At 64.4% G+C, this 22,360-nt stretch overlaps 3 protein-coding genes across 3 annotated transcripts; all 3 read left to right on the forward strand.

Annotated features, from left to right (window-relative positions):
• Positions 1-1,817: 1,817 nt before the first annotated feature.
• On the forward strand, positions 1,818-4,423 carry CATIP (ciliogenesis associated TTC17 interacting protein; the record flags this gene model as incomplete). The annotated part of the gene is made up of 9 exons (XM_084209564.1): positions 1,818-1,893; positions 2,158-2,370; positions 2,504-2,559; positions 2,881-2,967; positions 3,111-3,281; positions 3,478-3,602; positions 3,693-3,769; positions 3,871-3,959; positions 4,193-4,423. 9 exons carry the CDS (start codon positions 1,818-1,820, stop codon positions 4,421-4,423), a joined length of 1,125 nt encoding a protein of 374 aa, XP_084065690.1.
• A 1,531-nt stretch (positions 4,424-5,954) lies between these two features.
• Positions 5,955-11,096, forward strand: SLC11A1 (solute carrier family 11 member 1; the record flags this gene model as incomplete). Its single annotated transcript, XM_084209789.1, is given in 15 exon segments — positions 5,955-6,008; positions 6,702-6,824; positions 7,116-7,235; positions 7,992-8,098; positions 8,189-8,259; positions 8,353-8,420; positions 8,552-8,707; positions 8,845-9,003; positions 9,183-9,272; positions 9,449-9,568; positions 10,018-10,167; positions 10,247-10,320; positions 10,716-10,733; positions 10,735-10,915; positions 10,995-11,096. Coding segments are annotated over 14 exon segments (1,488 nt in total). The 5' UTR covers positions 5,955-6,008; positions 6,702-6,752.
• Positions 11,097-14,470: 3,374 nt separating this feature from the next.
• Positions 14,471-19,452, forward strand: CTDSP1 (CTD small phosphatase 1; the record flags this gene model as incomplete). Its single annotated transcript, XM_084208914.1, is given in 8 exon segments — positions 14,471-14,622; positions 14,624-14,709; positions 15,953-16,095; positions 16,253-16,354; positions 16,576-16,632; positions 17,114-17,206; positions 17,469-17,654; positions 17,761-19,452. Coding segments are annotated over 8 exon segments (948 nt in total). The 3' UTR covers positions 17,890-19,452.
• Between the last annotated feature and the right edge of the window lie 2,908 nt (positions 19,453-22,360).

Here is a 22,360-nt window from a genome sequence, read left to right on the forward strand (position 1 = left end):
TGTGGGCCACATGGTGTATGTGCTGGACGGGGGCCCCTTCGGCAGCCCCCCCTGCCTCTTCTCTGGGGACCTCCTCTTCCTTGCTGGCTGTGGTGAGTGCACCCAACCCCGTCCTGGGATGAGTTTGGGGGTTTCCCCCAGACCCCCCATGACAGGCAGTTGTGTGGGGGTGCAGGCAGGCCGTTTGAGGGCTCCCCTGAGACCATGCTCGCCTCTCTGGACGTGGCTGTGGGCTTGGGCGAGGACACGCTGCTTTGGCCAGGTGAGTGTCCCCAACAGCAGGGCAGAGCTGCTGGTGTCCCCCCAGTGCCGCTGCCAAGGGGGAGATGGGTGGGGAGGATGCTAAGGGCTGCATATGGGAGTCCACAGGCCACGAATACGCACTGGAGTGCCTGACCTTCGCCAGCCTCCTGGAGCTGGACAATCCCGCGCTGGAGCAGAAGCTGCAGTGGGCAGTGCAGCAACGCCAGGAGAAGAGGAGCACGGTGAGGCATGGGGGTCCCTGGGGGCAGCACCCACCATCCTAGCCCCTCCCAGGGTTCCCTTGGCAGAGATGCTGCACCCCCACACCCTCTTGCATGGTGGGTGCCATGGGGGAAGGGGGCTCTGGGGGCATTCCCAGCTCCCTGCCGGGGGTGCTGCCTCCAGCAGGGGAGCTGAGCTGCTCCCCCCACAGTGCCCCTCCACGCTGGGGGAAGAGCAGACCTACAACCCCTTCCTGCGGACCCACCAGCCGGAGCTGCAGGAGGCACTGGGACTGTGGCAGGCCGGGGGGGAGGACCCCGACGCCTTCCGTGCCCGTGTCCTCAAGGAGGTGCGGAGGCGCAAGGACCTCTACCAAGCCACCTAGATCTACCCCCCTCCCCAGGCCCCCCCTTTCCATGGGGCCGGGTGATGGTTGGGCACAGGGGGACCAAGACTGTGTGGTTTGTTTTGCTGTGAATCTCCCTCCTGGGGTGCAGGACTGGGGGGGGGGAGGAGTGGACACCCCCTTAAGTGGGCACCCCATAAATGATCCTTGCCTTTGCTCCCTCGAACTTGGGGATCACCAGCTGTCACGTAGAAGCACCTCAATCCCCTCTCAGGGGGTCTGTAGCCCTCCACCTCACTGCTGGGGCTATAGGAATGGCTACCAAGGGCTTCTCCTACAACATTCCCCCCCCATCATTTTTTTGGGAATCCCCAGTTTCCCCTCCACCACCACCAATCAGCCCCCTCCCCTTAAGCCCCCAGTGTTGTGCATCTCCTTTGTGGGGACTGGGATGGAGCCAGCAAGGGGAGGCGGGCCGGCAGTACTACCTCCAGGCACGGGGCTCCTCTCCAGCACCCCATCCCTGACGCCGGAGCCCCCCCTGTGCACACACACGCACACACACGCACACACACACTGGGACGGGGCCAGACGGTCGCACTGCTGGGGCATGGGGGGTGCTGCTTCGCTGGGGATCGGAGCCAAAATCACCCCCACGCCCCAAATAAAAGACTGGATCAATTTTACACCTGTTCGCCTCTTTCTCTTCACCTCGGTGGTAAGGACCCTCCGGCGCTAAACCCCGCGGCGGGGCGCGGCCCCTTTAAGGGGTGGGGCCAGGGCGTTGCCGGGGAGACGGAGAAGCGTCGGGGACACCGGGCGGGTGCGGTAGGGCGGGGACCCGGGGGCGGCGGGGTCCCGGGGGGACCCGACAGGGGCTGGGGGCTGCGGAGGCGGGGTGGGTGTCACTGCCCGCCAGGGTCACGCGTGGGGCGGGCACCGCGGTTCGGGGGAGCCCCGCCGTCCCCTCACTAAGGGTCCGGCAGCAGGAGCCCCCAGGCGAGGCATGGAGACCCCTCCCGGGAGTCCACAGGACAGCCCGAGCGTGGCGGACACTGCTGCCGAGTTCCTGAGCCTCATCGGTGCGTGCCTCCTCCAGCCCCCGCCTTGTCCAGCCCCCCCTTGTCCTGCCCACGCAGGGTGGGGGCACCGGGCCCGGCAGGAGGGAGCCGGAGAGTGAGGGATTGAGGGATAAATGGCGAGGGGCTCGGCCCACCCTGTGGGGGGGCTGGAGACAGCGAGGGGAACTGGGCGGGGCGACAGTCACTTCGGGAGGGAGTGACCAGAGTGACCATCTCCTCGTGGTCACTGTCCCTCTGTGCTGGGGTCACCATCCCTCTGTGCAGGGCTGAAGGAGCTGGAGTGGTGCCTGTTTGCTGAGACGCTGGCAGTGGTGGCTGTGGGGGCCTCACCAAGGGACAAGGCACAGGGCCAGTGGTGGATGGCAGCCCAGTGGGCACCCTACCATCGGGAAGGTGAGCCGGTGCAGAGCTGCATCCTGGTGCAAACCAGGTTCCGAGGCAAGCAGGATGGAGTGCCTGCCTCCAGCACCCTCAAAGGTGAGCCAGGGGTGGCTTTTGGGGGGTTCCTTCCTCCCCAGGGCTGGAACATCCCCGTTCACCAGCCCCCAGGGCTGGGAATGGGGACAGTCCAATCTAACGGGATTGGTTGAGCATGGCTTTGCTCTGACAGCCTATGTGACCTGGCAGCTGGAGACCCTGGAGCAGGAGGAGCAGGAGCGCCTGGAGGTGACTGATACGGTGGTGGCATGTCCCCTTCCCTGTGTCCTACCCGCTGCCCTGGGGTGTGCCCTGCAGTGGTGCCCTCTTGAGGGCTGTCTCCGCTGCAAGGCTGCTGGGGGTAGTCTGGTGTCCTTTGTCATGCTTAGACTCCAGTTCTGCCCCACCAGCCTGGTCCCCATCCCCTCCTCTGTGTGGCAGCTGGGGTGGGGAGTTTCCCACAATGCATCTGCTATGGTACCCCGACTGACGGCGGGGCTGGGGTCGCCACCTCAGAGGAGGGGTGCCCTGGCTCTACCCTCCACCCCGTGCCTCCCACCCCTCCCGCAGCTCAGACCACACCCCACCGAGAAGACGACCCACATTGTGAGCCACGAGCACGGGATGACGGTCACGAGGACCCTGCAGGAGGGAGAGGTGAGGCTGAGGGCAGGGTGACATCCTGGGAGGGGGCAGCACAGCTGGCCTGTCTCACCGGGGCTGCCCAGGCTCGGGGGGTTGCCGTCCCTAGGGATGCAGGAGCTGTGGCTGTCCCATGAGGTAGCCAGGTCTCTCTGCAGGCAGAGCCACGGTGCCACAGCTTCTCCTACAGCCGGGCCACGCTGCGGGCGCGGCTGCTGGAGGGTGCCAGCCTCCTGCTGCTGCGGGTGCTGGCCCGCCGGCACACAATGCCCCCCGACCTTGTCTTCCCAGCCATCAACAGCGAGGGCGACCTCTGCACTGTCAGCTATGTGAGCCGCCAGCCAGGAGGGCCTGTGGGATGGGGCGGGGGGGAAGGGTCTGGGTCAGGCTGGGATCACCAGGGTGGGATGCGGGAAGGGGGAGTGGGCAGAATGTGGTGGGCAGCATGGGGGGACACGTGGGGATGGCAGCTGGGGGCAGGGGCGACTCTGGGACAAGGCTGACCCCTGGCTGTACCGCCCCCAGTCTGCCCTGGGCACTGAGCGGCAGGCGGTGGGCTCGGCAGAGACAGAGGTGTTTGTGATCAAGCGAGCCGTGCGCGCCAGCACAGGCGCCCGCACCGTGTGGCACTGCAGCTTCCTGCCCAGCGGGTAAGGGCAGGGCTCCCACCAGGGCACCCGGCCCTGCCAGTCTGGAGGGACCCACGATGGGAACGTCAGGGGCTCTTCTTCCCCTCCCAGGCATCTGGCTCAGCTGATGCAGATTGGCTCCCCAGTGCTGATGCTTCTCCAGGATGAGTCCATCCTCAGCAAGTCAGGTACTGAGCAGGGGAGGCTTGTGCCCCCCCCAGCACAGGCAGCCCCTCCCCACTGTCTGGAAGTCCAGGGGCAACACCCTGCCCTGCCTTTCTGCTGCCAGGTAGGTTTGAGCCCCAGCTCCCCTTCCCCAAAGAACCCCTGGCCTGGGAGGAGGACAAGGAGCTCTACTCCTATTTCCTTGACAGGAAGGTAAGATGGGTGGACATGGGGACAAGGGACATGGGACTGTGCCAGTCTCCAGCAGGGTCTCCCCTGGTGTGCCCAGGAGGCACACTGAGGGGGCAGGCTGACCAACATCCTTCCTCACGCCCTCTTAAGTGTGGGAAAGGACCCAGGCTCCTGTCCCCCTCACCCTGGCACAGTGCCCAGGGGGGAAATGTGTGTTCATGCCCACCCCACCCATCCCGTTCACCCCACTGCAGGAGGAGCTGCAACTCTCCCATGCTGCTTACCTCCAGCAGCACCCCGAGGTGCGGGCACTGCTGTCTGACTTCCTCCAGGCATTGCTCCTCCAGCAGCCAGATGACACCATCTCCTTTGCTGCAGACTTCTTCGCCCACCAGAGGCCCATTGGGACCCCCTTTGCCTCTACTGGGGCTGCCAGCCCCCTCCCCAGCTCCCCAGCTGGCCACCCTCCAGCTAAGAGCAAATAAAGCAGCCAGCACTGCCTGTCCAGTCTTGTTTGCTTTGGGGAAACTGAGGCTCAGGGAGGGCAGGTGGAGCTGAGCTGTGTGCTGAAGCCCCACCATGCCTTCTGGGTGGGACCCTGTCCCTCTCCCAGCCCTCACTTAGGGGGTGGGGGTGCCTGGGGCATACTGTGGAGCAGGGCCAGGCTCACATCCCTACGCCTGCCACCACCCCACGTGTTCCTGGGGGACACCCCTTGCCCATCTCCCTGTGGGACACAGCCTGGCTGGCAGAAGGGTACCCACTTTTGTTGGCACAGCCTGACGCTGCAACGCTGGCACGCCATCCGTGGTGTGAAGGTCCCTGCACCGAGGGTGATGTGAGCACCCTGTGCCCCAGAGCCCCCATGGCTGGGTGCTTCCCCAGCAGCCAAGGCTGCCTTTTGATCTCCTTATGCAACACGTGCCTGCTTCCTCCTCACTCCCACTTCTATGGCATTTCCCCTACTCCCGCGGGGCCAGCCCTCCCTTCTCGCTCTGTGGGACACTGTCCCCTGTCCCCACAGTCACCCAAGCAGAGCCTTTGGCATGTGACGGAGAGTGACATGCAGACATGCTCCCATGCCCCGGTGAGGGTGCCTCGTGTTTGCACGTGTGTGAGGCAAAGGGGAGGCAAAGGGGAGGGAAGGGGAGGGAAGGGGCCTCCTGGCACGGGAGGAGGGGGGGAACCGAGACTGTGTGTGCTCATAAGGGTAGGGAAGGAGCACTTCCTTCTCCTATCCTCCTCCTCTCCTCCTGAGGAGGGGGAGGGATGACACAACTGCGGGGGGGTCCTTTAAAAGCAGGGCAGCGGGCACTGCAGCCAGACTGAAATCAGGAAGCCTCAGCACTATGGCTGGATCAGGTCCACCCATGGCATCACTGGAACCAGGTGAGCCTCACAACACTTTCTTGGGACCCCTTGTGCCTCCTTTCATCCCCTGGACCCCCTTCCCTTCACCCCGGGACCCCTCGGTGTGCTCCATCTTTCAGTGGGCACCATCCCCCCCAGCCTGTCCTGGATTTCCCACCTGCCCCATCCTCTGTTCCCTCAAGCCTGGGAATGTGATTCAACCAATTCCCAGGATGTAGTGGGGCTGCAAAAGGGGGATTAGGACCAGTACCAGCTTCTTGTCCTTACTCTATGCCCATTCAGCAGCAGGAGCTGGAGTAGGGTCCCCTCCTGTCCCTGCTGCCCAGAAATGTGCTTGGCTCTTGGACTGCTGAAGACAGCGCTCATACCAGAGGTTTTAGGGACACCTGAGCTGGAGAAGGCATCTGACCCCTTTGATAGATCCCATATGGCCATCCTCATGCTCCCCCTGGAAAACTGGCGCTTTTCCCTCATGGGGTTCATCAGGCAGGGTCAGGTGGGACGGAAGGAAGCTGGTATCAGGGCTGCCTGCCCACCAGTGTCCTTGTCCCCCTGGCAGGCTGCCACCTCCCTTCCTCTTCCTTGTCCCCCTCAGGCCTCACCAGGTCCTTGAAAGGGGGCCCCTTGACCCCACAGCGCCCTGGCACTCAGGAGCAGACCTACCTGGATGAGCTCATCAGCATCCCCAAGGGCAGCGGGGTAGGTGCTGCAAGGCTCTCTCAGGGTGGGCAGGGGAGTGGGACAGTGCTGCTGGGAGCTGGAGGTGGGGAGGCAAAGGGCCCTGCAGTGGGGAATGTGTGGCTTGGTCATGCCCTGGGGACATGCCCCCAGCTCCCCAGACCCAGCTCAGGCAAGTCACAGCCCTAGGCTGTGTTTCCATGCTTAGAGTTTTCCAGATGGAGAAACTGAGACAATGGGGCAAACTGTTACCCAGCGCAAGGATCACCCCACTGCTCACACACCACTCCTGGGCCACCCATGGATGAGCCCAGTGGGACTCCCCAAGGCTGCTTGCACCCCACCAGTCCCCCCATCCTTGTCTGGTCTTGGGGCAGTGGAACAGAGAAGGGGAAGGAATAGTATTCGCTAGTCAGGAGGAGTAGCAAAAGCAGAGGACAGCAATGGAATCCCATGGGATGCAATTAATAGTGCCTGACAGCCCTGGGACCCCCCTGCAAACCACGGTCCAGTGGGTCAGACTGCCCCTCCAGCACTGCTGCTAACAGGGAGAGGCTGGGGGCAGCATTCCCTCTCCAAAACTGTCAGGAAAATGACCTCCGTGTGCTAAACACATCCGTGCGGGAAGCGCCGGGCTAAAGGGGGCTGGATGGGCAATTCGGAGACCCTGGTTTTGAACAGAGCTCCTGGCTCTGACCTGCTGCCTTGTCCCAGCCGGGGTTCAGCTTTAGGAAACTCTGGGCTTTCACCGGTCCCGGCTTCCTCATGAGCATCGCCTACTTGGACCCGGGCAACGTGGAGTCAGACCTGCAAAGCGGGGCACTGGCGGGATTCAAGGTGAGCTGGCTGCGGGCTCAGGAAGCAGGCGGGGGTTTCGTAACCTCTCCAGCGCCAACGGCTGCCCCGGCAGCTGGCTGCCCCAGCCCGGGAGCAGGAGGGGCCACGGGGGCCCTCGGCACAGGGTGACGACACCCAGGGGTGCCAGGGGGGCACCCCTCTGACTGGGCTGGGAGAGCACCTGCACCCCGTCTCTTCCCTGCAACCCTGGTGGAACCGGGGAGCCGGGACGGCTGGATCCTGCCCAGCACCCAGTCCCTGCTGCCTCCCTCCCTCCCTCCTGCCCCCCAGCTGCTGTGGGTGCTGCTGTGGGCCACCGTCCTGGGGCTGCTGTGCCAGCGCCTGGCCATCCGTCTGGGCGTGGTGACCGGGAAGGACCTGGGCGAGATTTGCTACCTCTATTACCCCAAGGTGAGCAGCCACAGGGAGTGACAGTCTGGAACCCTGTGCTTGGGCTGGTGACAGTCCTAGCAGAGCCTTGCAGGGCTGGAGAGGAGCAGGTGGATGCTGTGAGCGACATGCCTCTCTGAGGGGCTCCCCAAAGCCCCTCCGAACCCTGGTGTCCCCCACCTAGTGCCTACAGAGGCCCAGGGTGAGAGGTGGTAAGCAGCTGCTTCAGTGTCCCGGTGTGACCTGGGGACACATGAGAGCGTCCCCTGCGGGAGTGAGTCCAGGCGTCGGGCAGCAACGCGAAGCCGAGACGCGGAAAGCCTGAGCGTGTTGCGGCAGAAAGTGGGGGGAGCTCGAGGGGAGGGATCACATGACAGAGGAGGGGGGAGTTGGGGGTCCCATCTAAGTGTCAAAATCCTGATGGGGGAACGAGCAAGGAGATGCCGGCTGAATCCTGGTCCCCAAAAGGAGGGTTGGACACATCCCTCTGCCCCGCCTCCCTCAAACCCCCCCTATCTAGACAGACGGGTCCTATCCTCAGCTCTCACTGAGGCAGGGATGAGGAGGGGGGAACAGGCTCGGATTTAGCACCCATCTTTCATCCTGAGATTGTGTTGTGAAAGAAGCTGAGAGGGGTCCTCTGAGGTCCCCATGCTGCTCTAAGTGGCCTGCTACAGCCTGGAGACTGGGATTTGCCCCCAGGATGCTGTGCTAGCTTGCCCAGAGCTAGGCACCACCAGCGGGCTCAGGCACCTCATGGTGCCCCATTCCCTCCAGGTGCCCCGCGTGCTGCTCTGGCTCATGATTGAGATGGCCATCATTGGCTCTGACATGCAGGAGGTGATCGGGACAGCCATTGCTTTCAGCCTGCTCTCAGCTGGCCGGTGAGCCTCCCCACAGGCACCCCCAGCCCCCTTCTTGGCCCTGCTCCACAGAGGGCCACGTGTCTAATCCCACCCCCGGCCATCCTGCAGCATCCCCCTCTGGGCTGGGGTCCTTATCACCATCGTGGACACCCTCTTCTTCCTCTTCCTCGATAAGTATGGTGAGCGCCAGGAGGAGGGCTGGGGGTACTGTCAGTGCCCATGTGGCACCAGTGTCCCCTGCTCTGTTCCACCCCATCTCTTGACCTCTCTAGGGCTCCGCAAACTGGAGGCTTTCTTCGGCCTCCTCATCACCATCATGGCCCTGACCTTTGGCTATGAGGTGAAGGGGGGAGCTGGGGACAACCCTTTTCCTGCAAGGCTGGCAAGGGACCCCGCCACACGGTGTCCCCATGCTACCAGCCTGTGGTAGGGAGGTGGCAGCTCACAGTGCCCCTTCTCACTGCTTCCCAGTACGTGGTGGTGAGGCCAAGGCAGGTGGAGGTGCTGAAGGGCATTTTCCTGCCCAGCTGCCCGGGCTGCGGGCGAAAGGAGCTGCTGCAGGCCATGGGCATCATCGGCGCCATCATTATGCCCCATAACATCTTCCTCCACTCCTCCTTGGTCAAGGTGAGATCAAGGCACTGCCATGGGCACTGTTCTGCCAGGGTGCCTCAGGGTACACTTGGTGGGGACCAGATGGCCCTGGCCGTGGGACAGGGGTGCTGACGTGACCCCATGAAACCCATGTCACTGGCCATGCCCAGACACGGGTGATCGACCGGTCCAAGAAGGAGGCAGTGCAGGAGGCCAATATGTATTTCCTGACTGAGTCCTGCCTGGCCCTCTTTGTCTCCTTCCTCATCAACCTCTTTGTCATGGCTGTCTTTGGCGAGGCTTTCTACCACCAGCGAAACGAGGACGTGGTGAGTGTCACCTCACGGCCACAGGGAGATGACGGCTGTGCCCAGCTGTGGACATGGGTGGGACGAGCATCCCCTGGGGCCTGCACGTTCTCATTCCCTGAGAGGTGATGTGTGGGGATCCCCTGTGTCTGTGGGAGCTGCTGGGTGGCTGTCACACTCGTGCCTGCCATGCCTCACAGCACAACAGGTGCATCAACAGCAGCATCAGTCACTACGCCAGCATCTTCCCCACCAACAACGAGACAGTCTCTGTGGATATCTACCAGGGGGTGAGTGCCACCAGGCTGTGTCCAGTGAGCTTCCAACCCCATTTGGGGGATAAGTCACTCTCCCCATCGACCCCTGGGGCTGGGGGCAGTTATAACCCCACTAGAAATCTGGGAGCTGATGGGAATGCCTGGGATAGGGGACACTTTAGGGTGCCCACTGGAGTGTCCTTACACAGGGTGTCATCCTGGGCTGCTATTTCGGGGCAGTGGCACTGTACATCTGGGGCATCGGGATCCTGGCAGCAGGACAGAGCTCCACAATGACCGGGACTTACGCAGGGCAGTTCGTCATGGAGGTGAGAGACAGGGATGCTGGTCCTTGCCCCCAAGGGAGGGGCTGGGAGCAGGGAGACCACAGGTGAGCCCTGGGCAGAGGGGTTCTATGGGCAGCACACTCCCCCCAGGAGTATTTGGAAGAGTTAATTGCCCACCATTCCTGCAGGGAATGCTGGGTGGCAGCTTGCTAGCACCAGTGTTCGTGTTCCCCAGGAGGTGGGCTGGAGACAGTGCCCACCCACTGCACGCTGTGGGTGCCCCACGCAATGTTTCCCTAATTAATTAGATCCTCTGTTAACGAGTCGGAGCTGACACCTAGTGGGGCCCGGCAGCCCTGCAAGAGCATGCTCAGTGCCCTGGCACAAAGGAGGGGGAGATGGCTCCCATGTTCCACCCAGCCAAGGTTTTGGGGGTCGCCCTGACACGGTGCCACAGGCACAGCGAGGGTGCAGGCTCTGCCGTGTTCCAGGGCTTCCTGCAGCTCCGCTGGTCCCGCTTCACCCGGGTGCTCTTCACCCGCTCCTTTGCCATCCTGCCCACTGTCTTGGTGGCCGCTTTCAAGGACGTCAGCCACCTCACAGGCATGAATGACCTGCTCAACGTCCTGCAGAGCATCCTGGTAAGGGGGCGGGAGGACATCACCTGCCCCAAACACCCCGGCCTGGCAGCCATGACGTCCTCATCCCGTCTCCTTTCAGCTGCCTTTTGCCGTCCTGCCTGTGCTCACCTTCACCAGCCTGCAGCCGCTCATGCAGGATTTCAGCAACAGCCTGTGAGTGCTAGGGCACGGGGAGGCACAGAGGGGGCAGAGCAGGGAGCTCTGGCTGCAGGCACCTTCCCTTTGGCCCATCCTGCCCCCCCAAACCATGCCATGGGGCATTGGAGGGGTGTGTTCATTCCCACCTGCCCGGGGCAGTCAGAGCAGAACAGACCCCATCATTAGCCTCGTCATCCTCCTCCTAATGACACATCTGGTTCCTTGGGCACCCCTGGACCTTCAGCACCCTCCTGGCACTGCCAGCCCTGGATTTGGAAGATGGCCAAAATCCACACCTAGAGCCACACCACGGGGTGAAATATAGCTGTGGGGTGCAGAGATGTTCCAGCTGGGGTCTGGTTCACCTACAAACTCAGTTCCCCCAGCCCTTTTTGCCCAGCGGCCCACAGAGTGGGGGCCCTGCCCTGGCACTGATGCCCACTGCCCTGCTCGCAGCCCGGGGAAGGTGCTGATGACCCTCATAACGGGGCTGGTCTGCGCCATCAACATTTACTTCGTGGTGGACTTTTTGCCAACACTGCACGGCCTGGAGTACCACATTCCCCTGAGCCTGCTACTGGCTGCCTACGTGGCTTTCGTCGCCTACCTGGTAGGGCTGGCACCGCGGGATAGGGGCGGGACAGTGTCCCTGGTTGGTGCTCATCCACCTGTCCTCTTTGCCCCTGCAGATCTGGACATGCAGCATCGCACACGGAGCCTGGTTCCTGGCCCGGGGCCACCACAGCCGCTTCAATTTCGGTCTCGCCCTCGACTCGACAGAGACACGGTGACAGATCCCATCCCTGCTTGTTATCCCCACGTCCCTGCCCGGCGCGGCCTCCTGGACACGGATTTGCTGCCGCTCCGAGTCCGGGCATGGTTAAGCCAGAGATGCACCCAGCAAGGAAAGGGTTAACAGACAGGCAGCCCTCCCCCCAGGATCTGAGAGCTCAGCGCTTCTTCCCACCTCCAACCCCCGCCAATTCCGGGGTGCTGGTCCGGGCTTGATGCGAGGGGAGTGGGATAGAGCGGGAGATTCTCCCGTGCATTGGCACAGACGCTTCAGTGAATGAGACGCATCGAAGACTTCCCCTGCTCATTACTGCCAGGAACCGCCGGCCCCCGGGACCGCTAATCACCGCTGGGGACCGCTAATTACCGCCGGGGACCGCTAACCACCCCCCGCCGCCCGCCGGGCCAGCCCCGGGACCGGCCCCATCCCCACGGGGGGCTCCAAAACTTGGGGGGAGTGGGACGGCTGATAAACGGCGTGTTTGGAACCTGGCCTCGGCCTCGCTGCTGCTGCTGCGTGGCCCCGGTGTGGGGCGGGGACCCCCCGGGCCCACCCGTACCCCGGGCGGGGGAGTGGCCGGGGTTGCCAACGCGTGGCCCTGTCGGCGCGGGGGGATCGCCGCCAGATTTCTGTATTCCCCCAGGGGGAGCGGGGCGGTGGGGGGGCCCTCCGTGCCCTCTCCGCCCCGGATGCCCCGTTTCCCGCCTGCCGGTGCCGCCGGATGCGGATACGAAGCCGCTCGGGCCCTGCCGGTCCCGCACCGCGGCCGGGGGGGTCCCAGCGCGCTTCGGCCCCGCCGCGGTTCGCACTTGCGAGACGCTCCCTGGCTGTTTCAAGGCTCCCCCCTCTCCCCAGGACCCCCACCCCAAAATCCCCCTTCCCGACCCCTTTCCCGGCCGGCTGCTGGAGCTGGAATTCTGGGGGCCGGGCACCCCCCCCAGCCCGTGCCCCCCACCCCGGGAAGGAACCCCCCCCCCGCTCCCGGGGGCCGCGCTTGTTTATGTGAAGAATGTCCCCTTCCTTAAAAGGGCGATGGCGGACGGGGTGGGGCGGTGCCTCCCCCGCTCCGCGTTGGCCCGGCCTCTGGCTGCTCGAAAAGGAGGAGCCAGAGCTGTGGGGCCCGCTGAAAGGCGGGGGCTTCCCCTCCTCCGGGGGCGCAGCCGACCCGAGCTACAGGAGGAGGAGCAGGAGACGCCCCTCGCTCGGGGTGCACCTGCCCGGGGGTACAAAGCCTTAGGGGGGGGTCACACCTAGGGGGATATCACGTTGTCCTCAGCGGGCAGAAGGCTGGAGGGACTGGGGTCTGCAGGGTTATGTCTATGGGATTTGCTGCTCTTCAGCTGGAACCTGCAACCCAAATCACCCTCAGTCCAGGGACACATGCCTCCACCCAACCCTTAGGAGGAAGCGTCCCACTCCAAGACCTGTCTCTGTGGCCCCTTTGGCCATGGGGCTGCTCTTGGTGGGGCACAGCTCCCAGGGCCAGGGCTGGGTTGGAGAACAGGGGAAAGCATCCAGGACCCCAGTCTAGTAGCAGCGGGGTGGGACAGAAGGGTCCCTGAGTGCCCGATTGAGTGGGGCCTGATGCTTCTCTGCCTTGTGCCCGCATCCTGCACCCCAAACAATCCAGCTGGGCTCTGCCTGCTCCTGGCCTGGGCTTGTCCCACAGCCCCAGGACAGGGACAGTGTCTCCCTGAGCTCCCCAGCTCAACCTGCCCCCAAGCAGGCAGTGGAACTGGAAGTGGTGCTGCAAGCACCGCTGCAGGCACTGGCCCGGAGACTTTTCTAATTGCGTTAATTGGAGGACTAAGAGGGCCTGTCTGGACTCATCAGGGTGGGAGGAGGAGGATGTAGCCAAAGGGACGCGGGTCCTGCAGGGGACAAGTGTGTGGCCTCTGCAGCTGTTCCCACAGAGAGCAGCATACCTCAGCAACCCAGCCCAGCCCAGCCAGATGCTGGGGACGAAGCAGACATCCTATCCAGTTCCACCTGGGCTAAAGGAGCACAGAGGTCAGCCCAAAATAGAGAGCAGAGGAAGCACGGCCTTTTTTCCTTTTCCTCCTGCTGGGCCAGGAGACAGCGGTGGCTGCCCGATGTGGGAGCCGGCTGCCGTACTGAGGAGGGGCAGCGAAACTGAGGCACGACCGCTGCCTGCCGTCAGAACCGGCGGAGGGGGTGACAGGATGTAGTGTGCCTGTTCCCAACAGCGGCTGGTCCCTGCCACGGCTCGTGGTGCCGGGATGTCCCGCGTGGAGCCGAGAGTGCGGGAATTGCAGGTGCAAATTGGCTTTGTACTGCCAGAGCTCCGCCAGCCCCGCAACATCGCAGCTCCCTGCGGCGGCACCTCCCAGTCCCGGAGCCCGTTCCCCACCGCGGTCCCTGTGGGCGCTTGTCACGTCCCTACTGGGCCAGAAAAGGCGATCTCACCTCCTGAAGTTCCCAAACAGCAGGCAGGAGAGGCGGAAAGATTTCAAATGAGCTCAGATGGGAAATTTCCGACCTGCTGCACCCTCGGGGCAGCGCTGGCAGAGCGCGCAGCATCTCCTGCCACCGAGGTGGCGAGGGTGGTCCCCGGGACGGGGCCCCTCCAGGGCCGGCCGCTGCCCGGGCGGGCTTGGGGGACACGGCGGTGCGAGGCTGCCCCGGCAGAGCCCCCCAGGGCTAGCGAGGGGAGGGGGCTGGCGGAGGCTGCACTTGGGGGGCGGATTTCCTCGGAAGGACTTGTGCCATCCACAAACTCCTGTCAAGAGGCGCTTTTGAGAAAGCGCTTGGAAACAGCCCGCCGAAGGAAGGAGGGAAGGAGTTGTAAGGGAAATATATGTATTGATAATGGAGACTTATTGATTGCCCAAATATTTGGGGGATTGCAGGAGAAAGAACGACAGAAAAACGCGGCGATTACTGGTGCAGTCCGCAGCACCTGCTGTCCCGCACGGCTGCCCGGGGCAGGCAGTGCGGGATGTGCCCGCGGGATAATGGGGACCCGCAGCCTTGAGCCGCTAGTCCAGGGGCTTTGCTCCAGGGGACATCCAGCATGGCGGGACGTGCACATATGCCGGGGGCAGCTGCAGAGGGATCCTCGGGCTGCCAGCTGGATGTGGGGTGACAGCAGGACTGATCCCCCTCTCCGTCCTCTCTCAGCCGGGGCGGGGGGACACCCCGGCGGAGTGTCATCATGGAGCAGGACGGGTGTCCTTCCCAGCCACGCCACAGAACACTCCCCGTCTCCGTCGCAATCGCGGCTCGGCGGGGACCCCTGCTCCTGGCGGGCGGCGCGGGTGCCGGGAGGAGGGAGGAGGAGGGAGAAGGAGGAGGGCCCCCCCCGCCGTCGTTGCCCTTTTAAGGGGTTCCTTGAAACCGCGCCCGGGATCCATGTTTGCAGCCCCAGCCCGGGCGGAGGAAACTCCATGTTGTAACAAAGTTTCCTCCGCGGCGCCGCTCCCGCGCCCGCCGCCCCGCGCCGCCGCCGGCCCCCGCCCCGCCTCCCCCCCCGGGGGCCGCGCCGGGGGGGGCCGCCCCCTCCCACCCCCCCTCCCCGGCGCCCATGGAGCACCAGTCCATCATCGCCCAGGTTAGCAGGGAGGAGGGGAGCGCCCCGCTTCAGGAGAAAGGTAACGCGGAGGGGGATCTCGCTCCCCCTCACCCCCTTCCTGTGCGGGAGAGGGGGAGGGGGGCTGGGGGCCTGCGGGGGCTGCTCCCGGTGGGTGTGATGAGCTGCGCGCCGTCTCAGCCCGCCCCCCTGCATCCCGCTGCCTAGGGCTGGGGAGATGCGCTGGGGCTGCAGCTCGGAGCGAGCGGGGCTGTGTGCGCTCGCCCGGGCTCGGGGGGCCGTGCTCCGGCCCCCTCGGAGCCCGGCGGAGCCCTGGAAGGCTCGGGGTGTTGCTCGGATTATCTGCGCTGTTTCCTCCGGAGCCGGGCGAGAGGTGCGCGCAGCGACGGCGGGGAAACTGAGGCAGGAAGGGCGCCGGGCGCCCTGCTGAATGCCGGCTTCCCGTTCCCCGCGTCCCCTCCATCCCGCCAGGGGGGTTTGTCGGGGGCCGCTGCTCGTCTCCCTGGCGTGGGAAGCTGCCAGGGCCGGGAGGAGTAAACGTGGGAACGGGCCCCGTCCCCAGTGGGAGCTCCTGCCCCACGGGCTCCCCACTACGGCCTCGGGGCCCTGGCCCGCCTGAAGGGAGGCACAGCCAGGACGGGGTACAGCCCCGGCCCGGGCTGCGGCAGGACCCGGCCCCGGCACCGGTGGGGCCGCTGGAGCCGTCGCGCTGCCCCCGGGGCACGGGGTGGGCAGGAGCAGCTCCTCTGCCTCAGTTTCCCCTCGCTCCGCCAATGGGGACTGCGGGAACGGCGCCCAGGGGCGGGCGCTTCGTCCTGATTGGCCTCTCCCCTCCAGTGCACTCGAGTTGGCCAATGAGACGAGGGAGTTGTCTGGAGGCGGGGAAAAGAACGGGCGTAAGCCCCGCCTCCCTCGAGAGACCCCGCCCCCAGGACCCCCTCCCTCCCGAGTGGGGCTGTGCCCCGCAGGGAGGGACAGTGGGGACCGGCCCCGAATCCACGTCTGCTCCCGGGTCAGCCCCCCCGCCCTCCTGAAGGGTCTCCGGCCACGCAGGGGGGCCACGGGTGTCGCTCGTGGAGTGGGATGTGCCGGGTGAGGGGCTGCGGGTGGGCACCAAGCGCTCCTGTCAGCGACGCTGCCCTGGCCCGGTTGCTTGGCAGGGCAGGAAGGCCGAGCCGATGGGTGTCGGGGTCTGATAAGGGCACGGGGGCTCTGGGGCAACACCCAAACATGGCTCACCTGGCCCCCAGTGCTGTGCTGGGAGTACCCCGGGGTACCCCTCACCCCCTCGTGCTCTCCCGCAGGTACCCAGACCCCTGCCAAGAAGCCTCGAAGCCGCAGCATTCTCCAGTCCCTCTTCTGCTGCCTGTGCCGCGATGAGGGGGAGCCCTGCACCGGCACCACCGGCGCGCCGCTGCTGGTGGAGGAGAACGGGGCGCTGCCCAAGGTAACCCCGCGCACCCAGCCTGGAACTGGCGGGGCTGGGCTGCCATCCCCTGCGCCTCCCCTGTGTGGGCAGGACTGGGGGGTGAGCAGTCGCTCCTCCCAGTGCCCCCCTCTGGCCATGCTGTGGATACCCTGCTGACTGTGTCCCCCTGCTGCAGGCTGCTGTCAAGCACCTGCTGCCCGAGATCAAGCCACAGGACGCCAGCAAGCTCTGCGTGGTCATCGACCTGGATGAGACCCTGGTGCACAGCTCCTTCAAGGTGGGGGACACCCTGGCCCACCCCACACCTCTCCCCCCCACCCCGCTCTGCCACCCTTTTCCCCCGAAGTGTTACCCAGCACAGCCTGGTTGGGTCAGTTGGGGTGTCCCTGTGAGGGCGCTGTGGGGCTGGCAGGGTTGCATAGTGAGCATCAAGCAGGCAGCATTTGGGCAGGGGGTGCCTGGCGTGCCCAGTGCTCATCCTGGTGTGCCCTTCCCCAGCCAGTGAACAACGCCGACTTCATCATTCCCGTGGAAATCGATGGCATCATGCACCAGGTAACAGCGGGGTGGGTGCCTCCTGGGAGGGGGGCATCATTCCACCTCCCCGAGGACCAGGAGCCATCCCAGTGCTCTGTGCCAAGGGCAATGGGAGGTATCGGGGTGCCAGCATTGCGGGGGCAGAGGTGGGTGCCCCTCTCTTTGCAGGGCAGGGAGGTGAGGGGTGCCCTGGCATGCTGCCCTCCTGCAGTGGCCAGCCCCGGTTTCAAGTAATCCAGGATAGGCTGTGGTCTGGGCAGTCAGCCTGTTCTCGGTTACTTGGCTCTGGAGCCGGCCAGACGCTTCACCCTGGACATTCCTGTGGGGCTGTGGCATCCCCCGGCACCCACTGGCAGCTCCCAGGAGGTGTGGCCAGGAAGCTGCTCGCTGGCTGGCTCTGGGGTCACAGGTGACCCCTGGGGAGGACATGGGGGCGTCGGGTGAGCCGTGGCCGGTGCCAGCAGCGCGCTGCCCTCCGTCCGTCTGTCCGTGCCCGCAGGTGTACGTGCTCAAGCGGCCGCACGTGGACGAGTTCCTGCAGCGTATGGGCGAGCTCTTCGAGTGCGTGCTCTTCACTGCCAGCCTGGCCAAGGTGGGTGCCCTGACCTGCCCTGGCATCGCCCACCCCTTCCCAGACACCCCTCCAGTGGCACAGCTCCCTTCCCTGCCCACCTGCAGGCATCACTGGGCTCTTGTTTCCTGTGTACCCACAGGCATCACTGGGCACTGGGCACCTGCCCCTCCAAGGCACTGCCCAGGGAAACTGAGGCACAGTGGGACCTGGGTGCCATTGTCACTGTGGGGTGGGCAGGGCTGTGTGGTATGTCGTAGTGATCCCCCTCCTGTGCCTGTAGTATGCAGACCCTGTGGCTGATCTGCTGGATAAATGGGGGGCTTTCCGGGCACGGCTTTTCCGGGAATCCTGTGTTTTCCATCGTGGCAACTACGTGAAGGACCTGAGCCGCCTGGGCCGTGACCTGCGCCGAATCATCATCGTGGACAACTCGCCCGCATCCTACATCTTCCACCCTGATAATGCCGTACGTACCCGCAGGGCAGGGCTGGGCGGCCTGCGGAGGTGATGTGCTGGGGGACCCTCTCCCAACGTTGTCCCCTGTGCCACTCTGTCCCCTGTGCCCCCCGCAGGTGCCGGTGGCCTCCTGGTTCGATAACATGGCAGACACAGAGCTGCTGGACCTGCTGCCCTTCTTCGAGAGGCTCAGCAAGGTGGAGGACGTGTACGCAGTGCTCAAGAAGCAGCGGACTAACAGCTAATGGCCCCCCCAGGCTCTGGGTGCTGCGAAGGGGCACCCCCGGGGGAGCCAGGTGCCTTATTTTGGGGGAGGGAGGGTCCCGGTGTGCCCCGCATCATCCTCCCCAGCCCCGGTGGGTGCGGGGGCCCTCCGTGCCTGCTGGTGGTGGGAGATGTGGGTGCCCCCCTTCTCAGAGAAGGGGGGCTATGGGTGACCCGCTGCCTTGCTGTGCTGAGGACCTATTGGGGGGGTCCCATCCTCCCCCACTGTCCAGCTCCTGCCCCTTTCCCCCCCAACCTGTGTCCCCCCTCCACGAAACGGTTCTCAGGTCCTTTTCCCCTCTGTCCCCCATTGGGGAGGGGGGGTGGGGTCAGCAGCTGCTGCTTTCCACTGCCTTTGGGAGGATTGGATCCCTCCATCCAGACTCTGCCTGCTGGGAGGCTGGCAGCCCTTGGCGCCTCGCCGAGGCTACAGGACAGGTAACACCTTGTCACCCTCCGAAAATGCAGGGAGTCTTACTGGCCTTGGTGCGTAGGGCTGCCACCTTACCCTTAAACTCTGCCCTGGGTGCAGCTAATCACCTCGAGGGGGGCATGTCCTTGGCCTCTCCTCATGCCTGCTGCCCCCACCTGGGGTTGTGTTTTGCAGGGGCAGCCCAGCCTCAGGGCTGAGCCCCTGGGCACAAATGCCTCCCACGTGCCTTGAGACGCTGTGTCTCTGTTCCCCCTTAGCCCTGCAAGGGGTGTGCCTGGGGGGCTCTTTACTCGCCCCCTCCAACTTCGGTTTCTTCTCATTTTTTGGGGGGGAGGTGGCCTCTCCCCCTCTCCAGTTACACTGTGTCACTGGGAGCCACTCTGGTCACCAACAGAAGGGTCCCCTCCCATGGCAGGGGGCACACCCCCACTCCGCATCCATCTGCAGCTTCACCAAAGGCTGCTAGTCCTGGGAGAGAGGGACCCCCATACCAGCCCTCATGTGCCCCTCCCAGCCTTACCCCAGCCCCAGTCCCCCAGCTGGGAGGGGGTGGGGGACACTGCAGCCCCCCCCTGTTGCCTGGGGTTGCCCTGACCCCCGTGGGGTTGGACTTGTGCCAGGGTGTCCCCCGCCTTTGAGGGTCTGGGGGCTCTCAGGGAGGGTTTTTCTGGGGAGGCTGAGCTCAGCCAGGCCTTTTTTAATGTCAAAATATGGACAATGCCTCATATCTTTTTAGAGGGAAAAGCAATGGTTTCCCAAGAAATCATGGGTGCCTTTTTACCACAGTGCCAGCACAGGGAGCAGGGCAGTATTTGGGGGGTGGGTGTGGAGGGTTTTAGCTTTCCGGTGCTGTTCACTGCCCTGCTCCCACTGCTGGGGGTGAGCAGGGCTCCCCAGCCCCAGCCACAGCCCCTGCCCTGGGGTGGGGGCCGGTGCAGCCCAGCTTCCTGGATCCCTGCCAGCCCCGGGCTCATCCTGCCCTGCCAGGAGGGTTGAACTCAGCACTTTATCTTAGACAAGTCAAAGGGCGCCAGCACAGCCGCTGCCCAGCGAGTGCCTGTGGGTGCTGCGGCACCCGAGGAGTGCAGCCCTGCCCTGGGCACCCTTGGGAGGGAGGTCTGGGGGATGCAGGGGCAGCGTGGGGGGGCTGGGGAGAGCTGGGGTACCAGATCCAAGTGCCTTCATGTGATTAAAGCTGTCAAACCATCTTGGAAAGAGTAGTCCCGAGTGTGTGCATGTGTGGGCACGGTACGTATCACGTGTGTGTCACTAGTGGCTGTGCTCAGTGTGGGGGACCCCTGGAGCCCCCGGGGATCCCATGAGTCCCCTGGGAGGGCAGGTCAGTGCCAGGGAAGCACACTCGGACTGCAGGGTTGAGGTGCCACCCCTTGCCTGGTGCCAAGGGGACACCCTCACACTGGAGGACAGCTCCCCCAGGCTGCCCTGGCACCTCCATCCAAACTCCTTCCCCCTCCTCCTGGGAAAAGGCCCCTGGTGCCACAGGGATTGCTATCCTGCCCCTTTACAAGGAGAGGGTAAATTTACCAAGTTACCACATGGGCTGTGCCCTCCTCCCAGCTTTGAGACTTCAAATGAGTTTGCTCCAAATAAGGTGTCAGGCCTTCCCCATACAGACTGGGGGGCACCTCGGGGACATCTTGTGACCCCCTCCCCGCCATTCCAGGCAGTCTGCTGCCAACATGCAGGCACTGGGTTCCTGTGGGGAATGCCTCTTTGCTGCCCCCCTCCCCGGTGCCCTCATTGGCCCTATGCCTCCCCTCATTAATGAAATCTCTGTCCTCCCTGATGGCTGCGCTAATTACTGAGTTCATTAGCGGCCCCGGCTGGGGGCCCGGAGAGGGGGTGAGTTCGCTGGGGCTGGCGAGGGGTCCCCTACCCCTGTGCCACACTGACAGACTGCCCTGGGACGTGGCCAGTGAGCAGAGCGTGACAGCGGGCACCCAGGTGTTCCACCCCACCCCGAACAGCCCCACCGGGGCTTCTGCACCCAGGTAAGGGCTCCCCGGGGACACTGGAGCGGGGTGCAGGAGGAGGTAGGAGCCGGGTGGCGGCGTTTGGAGGGTTTGGGGGCCAAGGGAGTGGAGGGCAGAGCAGAGCCCACTCCTGTGGCACCAGGACACCCCCCTGTTTGTGGCTGACACGCCCCCTGTTCTGGTGCAGCCCGTGGTCATCCCTGCGGGCATCCTTGCGGGACGGGACCGTCAGGCAGGATCTGGGGCTCGCTGCAGCCCAGCCCAGCCCAGGGTGCCTGCAACGCTTGGGGCCAGGGCTGCTGGCTCAGCCGGGCAGCCAGAGTAAAGCTGCAGCAATTCCGCTGGGCTGGGGCAGGTAGGGGAGCAGGACAGGAGGCCCGGGGACCTGCCTGCTGCTGACACCTGCCCCTCCCACCTTCATGGACACCGTGGTCATTCCCCAAAACCACCGTCGGGCCTGGGAGCCACTTCAGTCCCTTCTCTCTGCCAACATCAAGGGCACCATCAGGTACCCACCCTTGGGACTGGGGTCTGGGGGTATAGGACAGGGTATAAGGCTTAGCCATGCCACAGGACTTCATGTCCTGTCCTGTTCCCCCAGGCCCCAGCCCCACGTCCCATCTCTGTACCTCCTTTCCATTCCCAAGAGGACCTTGGGACTGTGGAGACTCCCAAGGCAGGAAGGCAAAACCAGGAGTGACTAGGGATCTGGCTTCCAGCTGGGGTGGGAAACAGCCTGGAGACAGTGCCATGGTCAGGGTGGTGATGTGCCAGTTAGGGAGTGGGACTGAGATGTCCCAAGTGCTGCATTGCTGTCACTTTGTGGAACCTTTCTGGGGGGAGGAGGTACCATAAAAACCCTGGTCTTAGTGCTCTGTGTCTGGGAGGGTTTGGGGTCTGGGTAATGAAGAACAGTGGCCATCCCCATGGCATCAGGACACCTCTGTTTGTGGCTGATGCCCACGTGTCCTGGTCCAGCCCATTGTTATCACTTTATGGAACTTCTTGGTGGAGTGCAAAAGAAAAAAATTCAGCGTGGACTCAGTACCAGGGGCCAAGAGGGGAGGAGGGCTGGGGAGGGCAGAGGAACCACCCTGGGCACAGCCAGCCTGTGGGCAGGGTACAATAGCATCTGGGGGGGAAACACCCCATGAGTAACGGGGCTCTTAGGTGCCACAAAGTCTTGGAGGGCTGTGGGGACCTTGACTCTGGGCTGTCCCTGCCCTTATATGGTGAGCAAAGGCTGGGACATAAGGGAACAAAGGTCTCCTGGGTGCTGGCACCTGAGCACTCCACCTAGGTAGGCTCACCTGTGCACCCAGCTCTGCAGGGAAGGTGAGAAACTGGGGTAGGGTGAGGGGGCAGAGGGTGGGCATGGGGTGGACAGCACATCCCGTGGTCACCATCACTCCTGACATCAGGTTATCCTGGGGATGGGCCTGGGGACCCACCTGAGCCCCATCTCAGGGGTGTGCTGTGGGGGGTGCTTCCCCCGGCTCTGAGGTATGGGATGTGAGTTCTTGTGGGACGGCACAGTGGGGCCAGGAGGGGTTTTGCAGGGCTGGGAAGCAGAGACCTCCTATCTGGGCTATGCCAGCACTCCCTGCCAGCTGGGGAGCGCAGGGTGGCCTTGCCTGACTCAACCCCTCTGCCTGCTTGAGAGGAGCACTGTCAGCCTGGCAGAGATGGCCGGGGACAACCTCAGCAGCAGGGCACCAAGGACCCCTGTGGAGCCAGGATGTGCCCTCCCTGGGGGGCATGGATCGGCTGGGGGTTTGGAAGCAGGGGGTCTGGAGCAGGCACTGCGTGTGTGTTGTGTGTGTAAGCAGTGGCCGTGTCATGCTGCTCCACTTCATGCCAAGCCGTGCCGGGACAAGGCTGAGCAGGGCCAGTTCCTGCTGGTCCTGGGGAGGGGCAGGCCACCGTGCAGCAGTGTCACCCGGCTGCAGCTGCTGCGCTGCGGGTGCCCTGCATGCCCTGTCCCGTGCTCGGAGAAAGGGCAGGGCACTGGGGCACTTATGGGAC

The sequence above is a fragment of the Fringilla coelebs genome (genome assembly GCF_963513975.1).
Source record: "Fringilla coelebs genome assembly, chromosome: 7".
NCBI classification, from domain to species: Eukaryota; Metazoa; Chordata; class Aves; order Passeriformes; family Fringillidae; genus Fringilla; species Fringilla coelebs.